General features: G+C 33.4%; 1 protein-coding gene across 1 annotated transcript in view; it reads left to right on the top strand.

Annotated features, from left to right (window-relative positions):
- Window positions 1-14,923, top strand: part of CNTLN (centlein) — a 173,480-nt gene that overhangs the window by 68,160 nt on the left and 90,397 nt on the right. The window contains exons 9-11 of the mRNA XM_026044024.1: window positions 4,193-4,366; window positions 9,624-9,749; window positions 14,254-14,375. Coding sequence (XP_025899809.1) covers window positions 4,193-4,366; window positions 9,624-9,749; window positions 14,254-14,375 — 422 coding nt within the window. The remainder of the gene's footprint in view (window positions 1-4,192; window positions 4,367-9,623; window positions 9,750-14,253; window positions 14,376-14,923) is intronic.

The raw sequence follows: 14,923 nt of genomic DNA on the forward strand, positions 1-14,923 counted from the left end.
TATCTTAGTGTTTCAACAAAGTAGCGCAGAACAGAAGTATTGTAGAGAACAGCTCTGTTCTGCCCACAGTGTTTGGTACTGTTTGTCTGCAATATTAGCAGTAGTGAGAAGTGAATGCCTTCTCTAGGTACACTGTGAATGATTCCTCTAGGGAGTACTTCTGTTAGTATATGCTGTATAGCGCAGAGAGCGTTTAATACAACATGCCTAAACTTGAGAGAAAACATTCATGGCACGTAATGCTTACAGTTGTATAGAAATTCAGTATTATCTGTAAACTGAAGTAATCTGTCCTACAGGAATTTTAGTTCTAGATGGAGGTGACTYTAGGAACTGAAACTTGATGAAAGCTGTGAAACTCTTCTCCTTGAGGTGAGTTAGTACTCATTTGGCGAGAACACAGCTCCATAATACTGGTTTTGAGACAGCAGCTGTAGAAAACACTGGTGGTGCAACTTGGCGTGTAACTTTGATTTCTCTTTTCTGCACTGCAGTTTTCTGGACTGTACTCTGGAACTAAACTACATTCTTCGTACAGGTTTTGGAGGATGAATTTTTCTAAGAAGTCCTGAAACACAATATTGTTCTTATCTTAGATGATACTAGGATTTTACTAGGAGCTCAGTTACAGTGCAAGTTACTTGTTTTTTTTTTTTTTTTTGGCCTTACTCATTGCAAAATGTACCTGTGTTCTTAGATTACAATTAAGAGTTTAGATGTAAAACGAGACAATGAAAACCAATGAAAAGGGTGTATTCCGTTCACAAGATCTGAAAAAAAATGGAAAGACTCCTTTGTCTTTCCTCATGTGTAAGTCCTGGAAGACTGGTCATTAATGGGATCAAGTCTTTTTACAAAAAGTGTGGTTCTCACAAAACAACAACAAMAAAATATTTTCACTAAAGGATTTTTTTTGATGATTTTCCTTTTGACCAAGGAACCCCAGTATACAAAATGATAGTAATTTAGAGCTTAATAGTAATGAACCTGAAACAGAACATCAGAAAGAGTTACTTTATCCAACTTTCAGTCCTAGGATTTTTTTTTCCTTTTTCTAATCAAAATATTTTGGAGTTTTGTTGACACAAAGGCTTCCAGACAAGCAAACAAAAATATTTACCAGGAAGAAAACAAAACGTTAAAATTAACAGAATACTCAGCATTTATTGAATTTAAATCCATTGACAACTGAAATCCTTAATATTGTAAGTGTATCTCTTCAGGTTACAGTCTGGATTCTTAAAATTCTTTAAACCAAAAAAAGTCACATACATCATGAAAAAGAACAATAGGTTCCAAGATGTAAGCTGTATAATGAGTCTATATGGTTAACAGTGATCTACTGAGTAATTTTGAAGATATAAATACAGACATTTTAGAGGCAACAATTAAGATATTAGACTGTTTTAATGTTTTTTCAGCTTTCTAGGAATATCATGTATATGCATGATATGTATATGTACACAAACACTGTCATAAGAGTTTATTAAAAAAAGTATGTCTTTGTAATGTTTTCATTTAAAATAAGTATCATTGCATAGTAATTTTTACAGATCTCCTAAGAAAAATGTATTCGGGAAAAAAAGAGGAAAAAAAAAAGTGAACCCTATTCTTGTACTGGTTCTATTGCAGTCAGTAGCAAAATCTAATAGATATAGGAGAGATGGGATTTTTTTATGTTCTGTAACTCTTCAACTGATTTTCATTTCACAGCAGTGTACATTTCATTGTTGATTTAAAATAGAAAAGAAATAAATGAAGAACAGTGATACAGAAGTTTATCTTTGTACTTTACATAAAGTAAATTGAACATAGGTAATTCTTCTGGTCAACAACATTTAGCAGTTCTAGACTGTAAGCATTTTTTAAGATATAATTTATGGTAATAAAATGATTATAACAGATTGTTTCTTTTTTTGATTACTAGTGTAGGCATATGATGTAAACTGCATTTAGAAGTCTGTTTTTTATATATGTCTGAGAAGTCAAAACAGTTTGACTTGGTCGTATATGTATTTCTGTTTGTCAATAACGAAGAAAAACTAAACTAAAATTCCTAAATATAAGTTACTTATAAATACATTTCCCTTATCTGTAGAGACTATTTCTGTCTTCAAGGTTGGATCTTTTCCCTTTTGTGTAGTCCTAAACCTTCGGTTAAAAGAAAGCATGAAAACAAGTTTTATATGAATATTCTTTTAAATGCATGGCTAATCTACTCCTCATATTTTCTTACTTTTTCACCCTGTGTGTTTTATTGTAAACATTTATTGTATAAATGGCGTTTTGGTAATCGTGAGTGGAAATGTCCTCTGCAGCTAAGTATGTCCCAATGTACACCACAAAGTTAGCTACAGAAATTATTTAAAGAGTAGTAAGCAAGATCATGAGTGACTTCTTTGATGACTGTCTGCTAAATGAGGAGTGGAGTGATTTGTTTCTTGAAATACATTGCTGGCAATTCTTATGTATTTATTTGTAGAAACTAAGTTTATGATACTTTATAATGGAAGCTTCCTATTCTGCATAACAAGAACTCAAGCGGCTCTGCCCATTACTCTGTTTTTGTCAAATACCAAGATTACAAGAATGCTTGCTTGTCAACAGAAAGATTTTAATCAGGCTTTTTAGTCTGTTTCACTTCTGCTTTATATTAACTAGAATTCAGAATACTTTGATATCCACAGTGCTTTCTCTGATTTTTGTCAGTACACCCAATTTGCTTTACTTGAGGCTTGCGTATATTTGAGGGAATAAAAACAGTGTGTTGTTTTACCATTCTTTTTCTTTTCTATCGAAATCAGTAATGTCCTTGAGTCAGTTGCAAGTGGTCAGGTTATCACAGCTTTGCTGAGCAGGGAAAGCCTGCGTAAAAAGAATCTTGTTGACAGGCTTCAGAAAGTTGTGTTCTGGACTGAGCTTTGTTGGCTGAAGACTTATCTCCCAGCTACATGGCACTGCCGTCAGGGCTCTCCTGGCAGAAGGAGTTTTATGAGTTTATCATAATCAACATCACACAAGATCAGCCGGGTCAGCCCAAGCCACTTGCACTGGCTTCCTAAACTAGTCTGCTGCCTTGTTTCTGTARAGGATAAGGGCTGGGGTTTGCATCATCCCTTCTCTCAGCGGAAGTGTTGGGTGCTAACCTTCAGCTGCTTGCTCCTTGAGACCATCTGGGATCTGTACCCTTTTCATCCGGCATGGCTGCTCGGAAGTGGAACGCCTGTCCCAAGCCTTAGAGCAGCATGCGGAGGCTGAAGGTTTGTGATTGCACACGAAAGTGTGGGTGCTCTTACGACAGTAGGTTAAGCCAGCAGTATTTTGCTTTGTGCTTGTGAGGACATCGGGTGTGTGCACAAGTAGCCGCTGTAAACACAAGTGGCCAGGAGTAATTTATCAAGCTGTATGAACTGGCTATCTCTTGATCATTTGGACATTGTTGAGTCTGCTGTTGGGAATGGGGGTGTGATTTAAAGATAGCTGATATCAATGAGAATAGCTGTTGAACAGCTTTTGTAACAAGCTCAAGGTGAGCTGCAGATGGTAGTATTATGTTAGGTTAAAGAATTACTATGAACTGGTTGGTGGCTGGGAAGGGCTGAGAATGGCTTCATGGAATTACCTATCTGCCTTGAACAACACCGTGATCAAGAAGAGCTGTTATCCTTTTTTTTCCTTTTTTTTTTCTTTTTTTTTCTTTTTTTTTTTCGGTTTTCAATTTAGCCACGGTGCTTGAGTTTATGGGTATCATGGGTAGAATTTGTACCTTTATATTTTGGGGCTGTTTCTAACTGAAAGTATCATTCCTGACAGAATGCTGCATTTTTTTTCCTGTTTAATAAAACAAAATAAAAGAAATTTGAAATTTTATGAGAAATAAGTTTAGGAATTAAAACATTTTATCAGTAAATTTTCATTGTATTTSATATATTTAATAGCATACTGAATTTACTGTAGAGGAAATGTCTACATAAAGCAATTGTTGTTAATACTGTATGTTTGGATTTGAAAAGTATGGTACTGTTGTTGTGTAAATGTTTAGTTAAGATTTATGGATMTGTTTTTGATTTTTTAATACATATTTTACTTCCAAAACCTTAATATTTACTGCTATCTCACATGTATGTAATATCAATAATGTTCTGTTCTTCTACGTAGTTTCATGTAATATATCGGTGTTGTCATTTTCTAGGYATTTCAACAGCCTTCATTAAGTGAGCTAGAGCGTCTTGTTGCAACACAAAAATCTGAAATAGAGCTTTTACGGGAAAAATTGAGAAAAGCAAGTCTTAACCTAGCAGAACACAGTCTGCACATGACAAATACCTTGGAAAGCAACAATGTAAGGACTGAAAGAAAGCATGAGGTATGATAGTTTTATTGTCCTGTGTATTTATGTCTAAGTGAGGCTGATAAAGCCAAACATTTTTGCTCAAGGGTCCAGATAATAATTTTAATATTTGTTGATGCTGCTTATAATTCTGGAAGCTTGTTTGAATGGTTCTTGTGTTATCTGCCAAAGACTTGTTAAAATAGCTGTTGGGACTAGAAAGTTTTACCTTATTAAATACTGAATAAGGGATTCTTAATTAAATGAAATATTTGAAGGCTAAATTCTTTGTAGGTTTGTTAAAATGAATATTTATTAAGTATTTGATTGTGTTTACTAGAATGACCATCTTTCCCTAGAAGGGATATGAGGGAAATAAAAAAAATACAGTTGGTATTGCAGATTTATTTTTTAAATAATATTTTTTCTGTGAAAAAAAATCCTTTTTTGAAGTTTATACTTTAGATTTCTATCACTCTGTATAATGCTTTTACTTTCATTATGACTTATTAAATTTAGGCTCTAGGTAGCATTAACAACTATAAACTTTAACAAAGAAAGTAAAAAAATAATTCTACAGTTAAATTTTTTTTTTTKWGAGAGAGATTAGAATAAACCATTCTCTTGCCAGTTTCTTGAAACTCTTACCATTACAATTTTTTAAGCTGGTTGTGTAGAGTATAGGAAACTTGCAAGAAGCTTATATGACAAGAAGGTAAATATTAACACCTTTCTGTATGGTAAGTAGTCTACAGCACTGGCATATCAAGTTCCTTAGAAATCTCATCTTCTTGCTACATTTGGTATCTTACACCATATCCCYTGAAAAACTGTATGGCTTATTCTGCCTAGTATTTGCTATCCTCTACCTATTTTGGGCCAAGAAATACTTCAAAAGGTTTGTTTAGGGACTCTTAAAACTTCATAGTTGGCTGTCCAGCAAGAAAGAGTGGTCATTATAACTTTTGGAATAGGGACTAAACTTCATAGGGTTATTATGAGAAATATCATTGATTCTGAGACTGTCCAGAATGCCAGAGTTGTCCTGAGCTTATTGTGATATGATCATTGTAACGTGTTTCATTTTCCTCCTATAGATCATTACTTGTTCCCGCAGAGTAGTATTAATGGGTGATACATTTGTCCCAGTCTGATCATCACTGTATATCATAAAAAAAAAATTATTCTTTTTGAATTATCCCAATCCTAACATTTAAATCCTGTTATGGAGAATCTTTTTTTCTAGTTTGATATGTTGATCCCATCATGGTCCTTTAGTACTTACTCTGGAACTGTTTCCTATGTGCACATTTCCATTTGTGCACTTAGTCTCTACTCATACTTTAGGAAATAAATTGAAATACCTACAAAGCCTTTGTATATAGGCAAGATGTAAGAAAAAACATAGACATATTTTGACTTCAGGATCACAAAATATACAGAAAACATAATCATTCTTGATGAACTGCATTGTTGTTGCTGCTGATTTTCTTTTGTAATAGAGGATCTTGCCATTACCTTGCTGTTGAGTCTTTCAGGACAAAAATATTAAATTCAGGAGTTATTAGCACATAATTTTAGAGAAAGAATACTTCAGATATCCAGCACTTTTTTCCTAAACGTGGATTTACTTTTCATTGAAATGATAGGGTTTGGATTATATTTTGCTATTAAAAGCCAAAAATTTTGAGTAATGAAAGAGTAGGAACTTTTCAAAAAACCTTTGGTCCTGTGACAAAGGAAAAGCTTGGGACAAGCACTGAGACACAGGGCCATGGCACTGCACTGGCTGCTTCCACCTCTGTGTGGTGGAGTGTGCTGATGCACATGTGTAGGCTGGAGTTGATTTTTGTGAATTGCAGAAACCTAAATCCCACACCTGCGGTGATATATGGCAATGAAAACAGCTTATTCTGGGAGACAGATGATGTGGTGGCTAAAAGCCTTGTTAAATGTGCATGTGCACTGTCATTTTTCTTGATGTTGTTAAGTGCATACTTAGAGGCAACTGTAACCCTCTTATTCCAGTCCCTGTGGAAAGAGGTATCACTGATTGCCATTCTGTATGAAGACTTAGGAGTCAGTTGCTTGATCTTCCTAGAGCTGCTTTTGGAACTAAAACTTTATAACTCTATGAGTTATGATTTGTTAGCTGATTAATCTGCCATCCACAGGTTTGCTGGCAGATTCAGTGACACAGGCCTTATTTTTTATCTTTTATAGCTAAGCTTTTAAATACTGCCAGATACATCTCAAACTTGCCATTGTATGATGCATAGCAGCTACAATTGTCTTTTATTGGGATACACTGTATAACATTCTTCTAGGTATTTATATAATTTCAAGGTATAATAAATGCTTTTCTTAAAAGACAACTTTAACTTGCAATAATGATAAAGTTAGAATTGAGCATAGTTAATCAAAAATTCCATTTGTTTTTTTCTCCCCTAAAAACCTGAAGCTTTACTCGTTCAGCTATGGCTCARTTCCTAGTGTGTCTCAATTTCTTCAGCTGATAAAAAACATAAAGATTTTTGACCACTGTCCTCAGTGTTGTATAAAAGCACTGTAAGAGACTGTAAGAGTTTTACTTTTTTTCTTTTTCTTCCTCTGTTTTGGGACTCCATCCAATATATAACATGTTGAATTTAAAAACTCGCCCATTACCTGTCTTTCCCCGCAGTGTCTTTCATGGTACAGACTTGCAATAGGACATTGTTTAAAAAGCATATTCTCTTCTTGTTTCTTGTTTCTGCATTAATAGTTGAACATGTTTGTGTCACATCTACTTACCGGCTGTTTCTTCACATTTCATCTTGTGTCAGAAATTTTCACTTCTGTTAATATTGAAAAGTGTGTTTATTTCTGTTTATTCCATTATTTGTTTTAGTCCTTTACAAACACACTTTGGAATACTTTGACAGAAAGTATTTTGTTCTTGCATTTTCCTGACTTCAATTAATATTCTTTCAAGCTACTTATRCTTATTCTTTAAATTATTTTTAAATGTTTAGAACTCTGCAAATGTGTATATTTTTAATCAAAATGTGTGTAAACTTGTATAATTTGTGGACTGAATTACAAATTAAATTCTTAAACCTGGCAACAGCAGTAGCAAAGTTTGTAGTTGTGAGAAGATTATTATAGATGCCATCCTCCAGATTGAATTTTGCAGCAGCCCCAGGCAATCAAATCAATATTTTACTACAGTCTTTTCTGTGTTGGTAGAAAATTAAACTGTTTGCCTCCATAGCAAAGATTGCCTTCAAACTACCTGTGCGCAACTCCAGAGCCCAGACCCACCTCCTTTTCTCCACAGACCTCTATTCTGATCACTAACCAGGTGAAAACAGGTTCCAGGAGTAGCTTGTTTAGTAGTGTGTATCTCTGATCCTACCTGTTCTCACAGGACACTATTTCTGTGTCTGTCAATAATTAGAATATAGTCTGCACTTTTGCTTGTCTTGGCCCTGTACTTCAGTAGTAAGAAAATTCGCAGCATATCCCAGGCAGCTGTACAAAAAAACTGCTACATAAAAGAAAAAACTATTACAAAATCATGGTGTTTTTTCACCTCTTCAAAGTCTCTCTCTCTAGTTTCCCCTGCTGATTAAATGGTCTTTGGTCCTCCCATTTTCCTTTGCTGTCCTTCTTTGTGACAACAAAATTATTAATTTGATCTTGGTTTAAGAGAAATTGTRTATTTTCTAAGTATTCTCTTTATATAATTTAACAAAGAGATAATTTGCTGTTTCTTGGAAAGTTATTCCTAGGGAAAATATATGGGGTATGTTGTAGTTATGAAATTTGGAAGATAACAAACTTAACATGTGGAAGGTGACTGGAAGTTTTTCATACTTTGGTTTAGGGGTGTTTGGCTCTAGACAGTTGAAAGGAACTTTGCTTTGTGCACTGCTAAGTGCTTTTCTATTAACATCAGTATCTGTTATCTAAAGTTATTTAAAATCATTAGAAACAAAAATTAGTGRTCATGCTATTTCAAAGACATCTTCTCTAAGCAGTGGAATAGTAAACTGCTAAAAACACCCATGCTTTTGGAAATATCATTGTAAATGTTCCTTAAAACTGTCTTCAGTTTTCTCCTTTTTCTTCAATTTTCCTTTAAGGAAGTGCCTGGAATATAAAAAGATATAGAATGTGAATGTCAAAGGACAGGTGCAGTCATAAAATTCTCTCCAAACTTTGTACATTTTTTTTTCTCATGGAAGCAAATGAAGAAGCAAAAAGAAAAAAAGAAAGCAAAAGAAAGAACATCTCTCACCCAAGCTATATTTAGATTCTTAAATATGTAGATTTTGACACTGCACATTTTCTACTTTTTGGAAATTCATTCAATTTAAAATTGAAGCATGGACTAGAGTGTTTTGTAACATTTAATGCTGAAAGGTTATGATGAAAAAATGTGGTTTCCTAGTTATGATTCTTTTTAAGATACTCTTGTTGTATATCACTTATTTTGCAGTGAAAATAATAGAATCTAATAATAGTAACTACAGTTTTAAATATTAGTTTGCATTTATTAAATGGCATTTTATATTTTGCCTTTCAGATATTATGTCTGCATTAGTATTTCTCTATTCTTAACTGAAGTTATTCAAAAAATTAGGAAGACTAATTTCATGAGGTCTTTCTTTCTTTGCCATAAGACCATATGACATAGAGTGAACAAGAAAGCTGCCCAGTTTTAGTTTCACATATTCTTTSTCCAGATTGCTATATGAAGCTGTACATAATATAAACACATATTCTTGTCTCTAGTTAGTCACATTATAGTTAATGACCATATGGTCATTATGGTATAAGATCTACTGTCTGTTGTATTTATATTCCTCAAGCATATTGTTCCTTCAACTTCACAGTGTGTTAAACTATTTCAAAGGGAAAAAAATCCTTTCCCTCTTGTTTCTGGTTGTCCTATCAAGTGTAACCTTGGACCCTTATAGAGCAATTAGACCAGCCTCTATCCCCTCCTTTGTAATGAGGTTTCTTGCATTTCTGAGTCTATAACCCTTTAGTCTTCCCTAATGGGACATCATTATTCTGAAAGAAACAATGTAAATGTAAATGAATATTCTCATTAACGAGTCACAGAGAAACCTTTAGTGGTAGCGCTGTGGTAATTCTGCTTGTTATTTCTCTGGTATTCCATGCAGATTTTTTTTTTTTTTATAATTCATTATTAGTATTCAAAATTACTTCTTCTTTAATTCTGCATGTCTTTCATAATCCAGTGTTCCAACTACTTCAACCATGTCCTTGTTTTATTCTCCAGGAACCACCTGTGAAACGTTCAAGGTCTCTGTCCCCAAAGAGCTCTTTCAGAGAGTCAGAGGAGCTAAGGAAGCTTAAAATAGCTGAAAGGAAGATTGAAAACTTGGAGAAGACACTACGGCTAAAGGTGAACAATAAAAAAAAAAAACACAAAACTCCTTTAGCTACAGGCTTCAGCATAAAGATATAACAAAATAAACAGCCATTTAAAAAATGCATAATGTACATATTGTTATGGACTGTGTGTTACCATAAAAAAAATTCTCCATTAGTCTGTCGTCTTTCCTTACTGCAGAAAATTTTGTGTTTACATGGTTTTAGACCTATGAAAGCCGACATTTTTAGTTCTTCGTCAATAGCACATAATCATTAAATATATTTTCAAAATTTACATCTGAGAATGTGTATCTCGAGAAGTTTGTTTATTCATGTGAAGTAAAATTAAGCAGAAAGTATAAAGAAAAACATTTGTCATACAGTTAGTTTACCGGTTGCTTGGAACATACATTAAACCCTGTATTCTTAAAAATTATGCTTCAAAAGAAGTTGTTTAACAAATTCTGCTAAATTAAAAAACTTGGTAGGAAGACATCAGTGAGTGCATATTATAGTTGCGCGTTTCCTTCTCATCATTTTATAGATGTTTTGTTTCTTTTTGTTTGCTTATTTTAAAGAGATTGAATATCTTTTGAATGCTCTTTTGGATTCAAATTCCATCTCTGTGTGTATTTTTACAGCATTCAAAGAAAACCCAAACTCTGAGTCATATTTTATTAAACATTCACAATCCGTACTCTCTTCTTATTTTTTTATGCACAAGTATTTCAAATGGATATCCAGAGCCTACCCTTTCAAGGCATTTATGTCCTTTTTATGAAGTATTTCATTAGACAATGCTTCTGTTGCCTGTGATTGTCCAGCGGTACAAAATTTGTATCATTTTTTCAGTGTATGTAGCTCAAAGCAGAACTGGATTCACTGGACATACAGGAATAAATTTCAGGTGTATGAGAAAATAGAGCTAACCATATGGACTGTAGTCTTGAGTTCTTACTTCATGTAGAAATATATTCTAATATCATAGGTCAATTTTATTAAAAATATGATTAGGTTTTCTTTGTGTGGGAGAGTTTTATTTTTTAGCATAAATTCACAAATTATAAATATATGTATATAAAGGAGATTTATATATMTATCCTCCTTAAGCAAATATATGAGCTCCTCCATCTCTAGAAGACCTAGCTGACTTCACTTGCCAAGTGCTTTAAGTGATTGAAAAGAAGTTATACAAACTCAGGTCAGCATATTAAAACACTGTTGTAGGCACTGCATTCAGAATTCAATGATGAGGCCACTGTCAGCAGTGTGCTTAACTGAACTGTCACACCAGCAATATCAGCATAGTTCCACTGTTACTCGGTATTGGTATTCTTGACTAGTCCACAGTTAATCTCATCTCAGGCATTTCTTTCTACAAAGAGCAGTGAACGCGATCAAAATGGTCAAAACTGGCTTTTGCTTTATTGCCCCTCAAGCAAAGCRTTGACTTTTATGATTGCCAGAAATAGGCTTACCTAAAAAAGGAACAGTTTTCTATCAAAGAATATACTGATTATGCATATCCTAAATTTGTGAGTTTATCTACCAGCTCTTCTGAAAATTTGTAGCAATTAAAAAAAAAGGAATATCTGAATTTATTGGTTCTTTGAACAACAGGAAATGTTAGATATTGCATCATTAAAAAGTAACAGAAAAGGTAAGGTTCTGTTCTTAGGATTTTCTCAGTTTACTCATTTTTAGCCAAAGAATTTAGCTGTTACTGTCTTGATCAGTAATACAGAAAGGGTTAACTTTGGAAGGTCAATAGCTTTTAATCTGCTTCATTTCTATGGTTTAGAACCCACTGAAAAAGTAACAGAGCTCATTGATCTCTTATTTAGGGMAGATAATGTCAAAATATATAGTCTCTTTCATGGATTTTGAATGACTTATCAAGGTCCTACATCGCAGCATATCAATCTATTATTTGTCTTTAAGAAGTGGTAGAAATTTGGTCTGTGTAAGCTAGATATTGATACAAACCAAGCACATTTTCTCTAGCCCTGTATTGTATTTCTAGAGCTGTGATCCTTGGCACAGCCCAGAGGAGATATGCCTGGCTTTTACTGGAAGGTCAGTTACCCAGATTAATACCCGTCTTCCCTTTGCATTTTCTCATGCTTTTTCTTTAAAGGTCTAAAATTTTTGAGAGAATTGAAACTGAAATATATAATTCAATCTTTAGGGCTACCTTAATAGTTATCATATCAGAGAAATGTATGTGTTTATATCACTGTTTTAGTTAATTTAGATTCATAGGTCTTGTTCTCTGTAGGGCATTCAGATGCTGAAATTAAGTTAATCTTACAGCTTTGTGGGAGACAGATTTTTTTTTTTAATATGTATAAGATTCCTCATTTCCTATTTGCCCGAACAGCAATAGTCGAGGACCAGTATTTTATTTTCAGTTCAGCTTTAGTTTAGCTTCTTATTGCAGTTCAATTGAGCAATTTTGAAACTGATAAGAATCCTTTTGTGGGGAGCTTGGCTTCAATGAGCTTCCCTGCAAATAACAAAATAACTTTTCTGTTTTATCCTTCCATAGGCTGTGGGGTTTCTCCTCCAGTATTTTGGACTTTAAGGGTCTCACAGGACTTGCTATAAAGTAACAGTGGCTACCAGATCTAGCACCACTAGAAAATGTTGTTCGGTGCATTTCTGTCAGTATATAGAAAACTAGATACCAGAGAGCTTAATGATTAGAAAAATAATACATTATGCAATCAAAGAGAAACATAATTGAGAATCTAGAAATAACACAGTAAATTCAGAGTTCTAAAGTGCTTAGGACTCCAGTTAAAGAGAGTGATTAGGACAGTTAGCTAATTTCTGTTTCTTATAAAATTGGAAAACTGATGAGGTGTAATAACTGTAGTGAGACAGGAAATGGGTGATGGAAAATGTAAGTGATAATGAAAATATGAGTTCATAAATGAGAAAGGCCATTTTAAGGGCATTGACACTAGTAAACTTCGGAGGATTTAAACAGAAGACAGACATCAATTTCCAGTTTCTTGACAGTCTCGATCAAGTTTCAGTACCAGTATCAAACAACTCCAGAGCAATGATTTCATGCTTGTGACTTCAAAACTTCACATCTACACCGTCAGAATGTCCTCGTACACTCTCACACACAACTTTTCTGTAAATTAATCTGAATCTTGCTGCTCGTGTGATTGGTTTTAATATTATGCTCTTTGTACAGACTCCTAAAAAACAGTCAAAAGTGTTTTTCAAGTATTTTGATTGCTCAGATAAGCTTACAGATTTATTTTAGTGATTAGTTAAGAAAACTTAGAAAAGTGCTTACTGGTAGGGTCATTTGGGGACCTTTTATATACTTAAATTGTCTTTATGTGTCACTTGCAGCAAAAATCTTATTTTATAAATCATTCAGCATCTGAAATTTTAGTTGTTTTCATTCAGCTTTTTTTTTGTGTCTTGAAAGCAGGGTTGCTACTTAGAAGACTAACTTATACCAAGGATAGTGTAGCTCTTTGTAGAGGCTAGCCGTGTATTTATACCTGGATTTAATTCTTAATGGTTAGAACTCTCATTCTTGGTGTATTTTATTTAATGCMTAATGCTGAAAGCCCTGCTTGCATGTAAACATTAAGTGCATGCAAATAAAGTATTGTGATTTATGTACAGATTAAGGAACATGTTCTGCAGTCACCTCACAAGCAGAGATCTTGTTGAATTGAAAGTGTAGCATAAAGAGCAAATTTTCCTGCAGGATAGTATTTGATTAATTTCTTACTACATTATGCCAGAATTTAGCTTACTTCATACTGTGGAATGTCCTTTTATTAATATGTATTCTTTGCAAAGCACATATTAATGTTGTTTATAAAAATTCTTTTTTTWAAAACTTGCACATTATTATTCTGTAACATAAATGAGTGCATATCTCTTACTTTGTATTCTCTATAAAAGAGATTCTTTTCTAATAATTCATGTAAAAGCTATTGTGAAATCTCTCTTTCCTTATTGCTTGTTACATAACAATGTGCTAGAAGCCAGTGCCTGAGTATCAAGATTTATATATGGATGTATATAAAAAAATAAATAAATCGGTAAAGGGGGAAATCCTGATACCATTTGTGTTCTCAAAATTTGTGATTTTGACTTCAGTAGAGTGTTTTCCTCAGAAATACAGAAATTAGCTGTTCATGCTAAAAGTGTAGTTTAGAGGAATGGACAATGCCCACAATTCCTTTTTGGTCTATATTTTAGTTACATTTAGTCAATGCATTCACAAGTTGAACACTATCGTTTTAATAGCTAATTCTTTAAAACCACTCAAATTATGAAAAAAAAATATATTATGCCATATTCTGTTCAAAGCAGTMATGAGAAAAAAACAGCATTTTATCTCAGAGGCTGTGATTCTATGTATTTTTAATCTAGATTTTTGAAACTTCTAATAGTTACTTAATTGGAACATTATGTTCTCAACTTTTGTATGAAAGTCTTTTACATTCTACCCAATTCTAATATGTTATTCTTTCTTTTTTTTTGGTCCTGTACAGACTCGAGAAACTGATGAGCTAAGAGCAGCCCATGAAAAACGCAAAGAGAGGCTGCAGATGTTACAGACCAACTACAGAGCACTAAAAGAGCAATTAAAGCAGTGGGAAGAGGGCGATAGCAGGTAAGTTACATACCTCATTAAAAACATTTGCCTTACACAAGAAATCTGAACAAAAGTATAATATAGGTATTCAAAACAGAATTTTATTTAAATGAAGGAGCTGTTAATGTGACAATCAGGACTTATATTCTGTGTTCAAGCAATATACATTACATACTTATGTATAAAAAAATTCAGACCTGAAATGAAAAGTAAAATGCACTGAGCTAACATCTTAACTTATTTTATTTAGGATCCTATTTTGAGCATGGGTACTGGACAAAGGTCTGCTACAGCTGCTTATTATGCCTGTGTAATTCCCCAGCTTATTAATTTGCTGGCTGTGTATGTTTTTAATTTTCTATAATGGAACAATTCCTACTTATGTTTCATACAGTTTTTGAAATAATTGTATTTGTTAAACAATGTAGAAATAATAGTATTTGTGGGAAATTCACAGATTCAAACATTAGCTGAAGTTAATCCTAAAATCCTCTTTTAATAGGGGCAAAAAGAACATGTGCATAAAAAGAGGGTGTTTTCATCTGTTAAATGGTTATAAAATCAAT

This window comes from Nothoprocta perdicaria, unplaced genomic scaffold, assembly GCF_003342845.1.
Source record: "Nothoprocta perdicaria isolate Ctin4 unplaced genomic scaffold, notPer1 scaffold_104, whole genome shotgun sequence".
Taxonomy (NCBI): domain Eukaryota; kingdom Metazoa; phylum Chordata; class Aves; order Tinamiformes; family Tinamidae; genus Nothoprocta; species Nothoprocta perdicaria.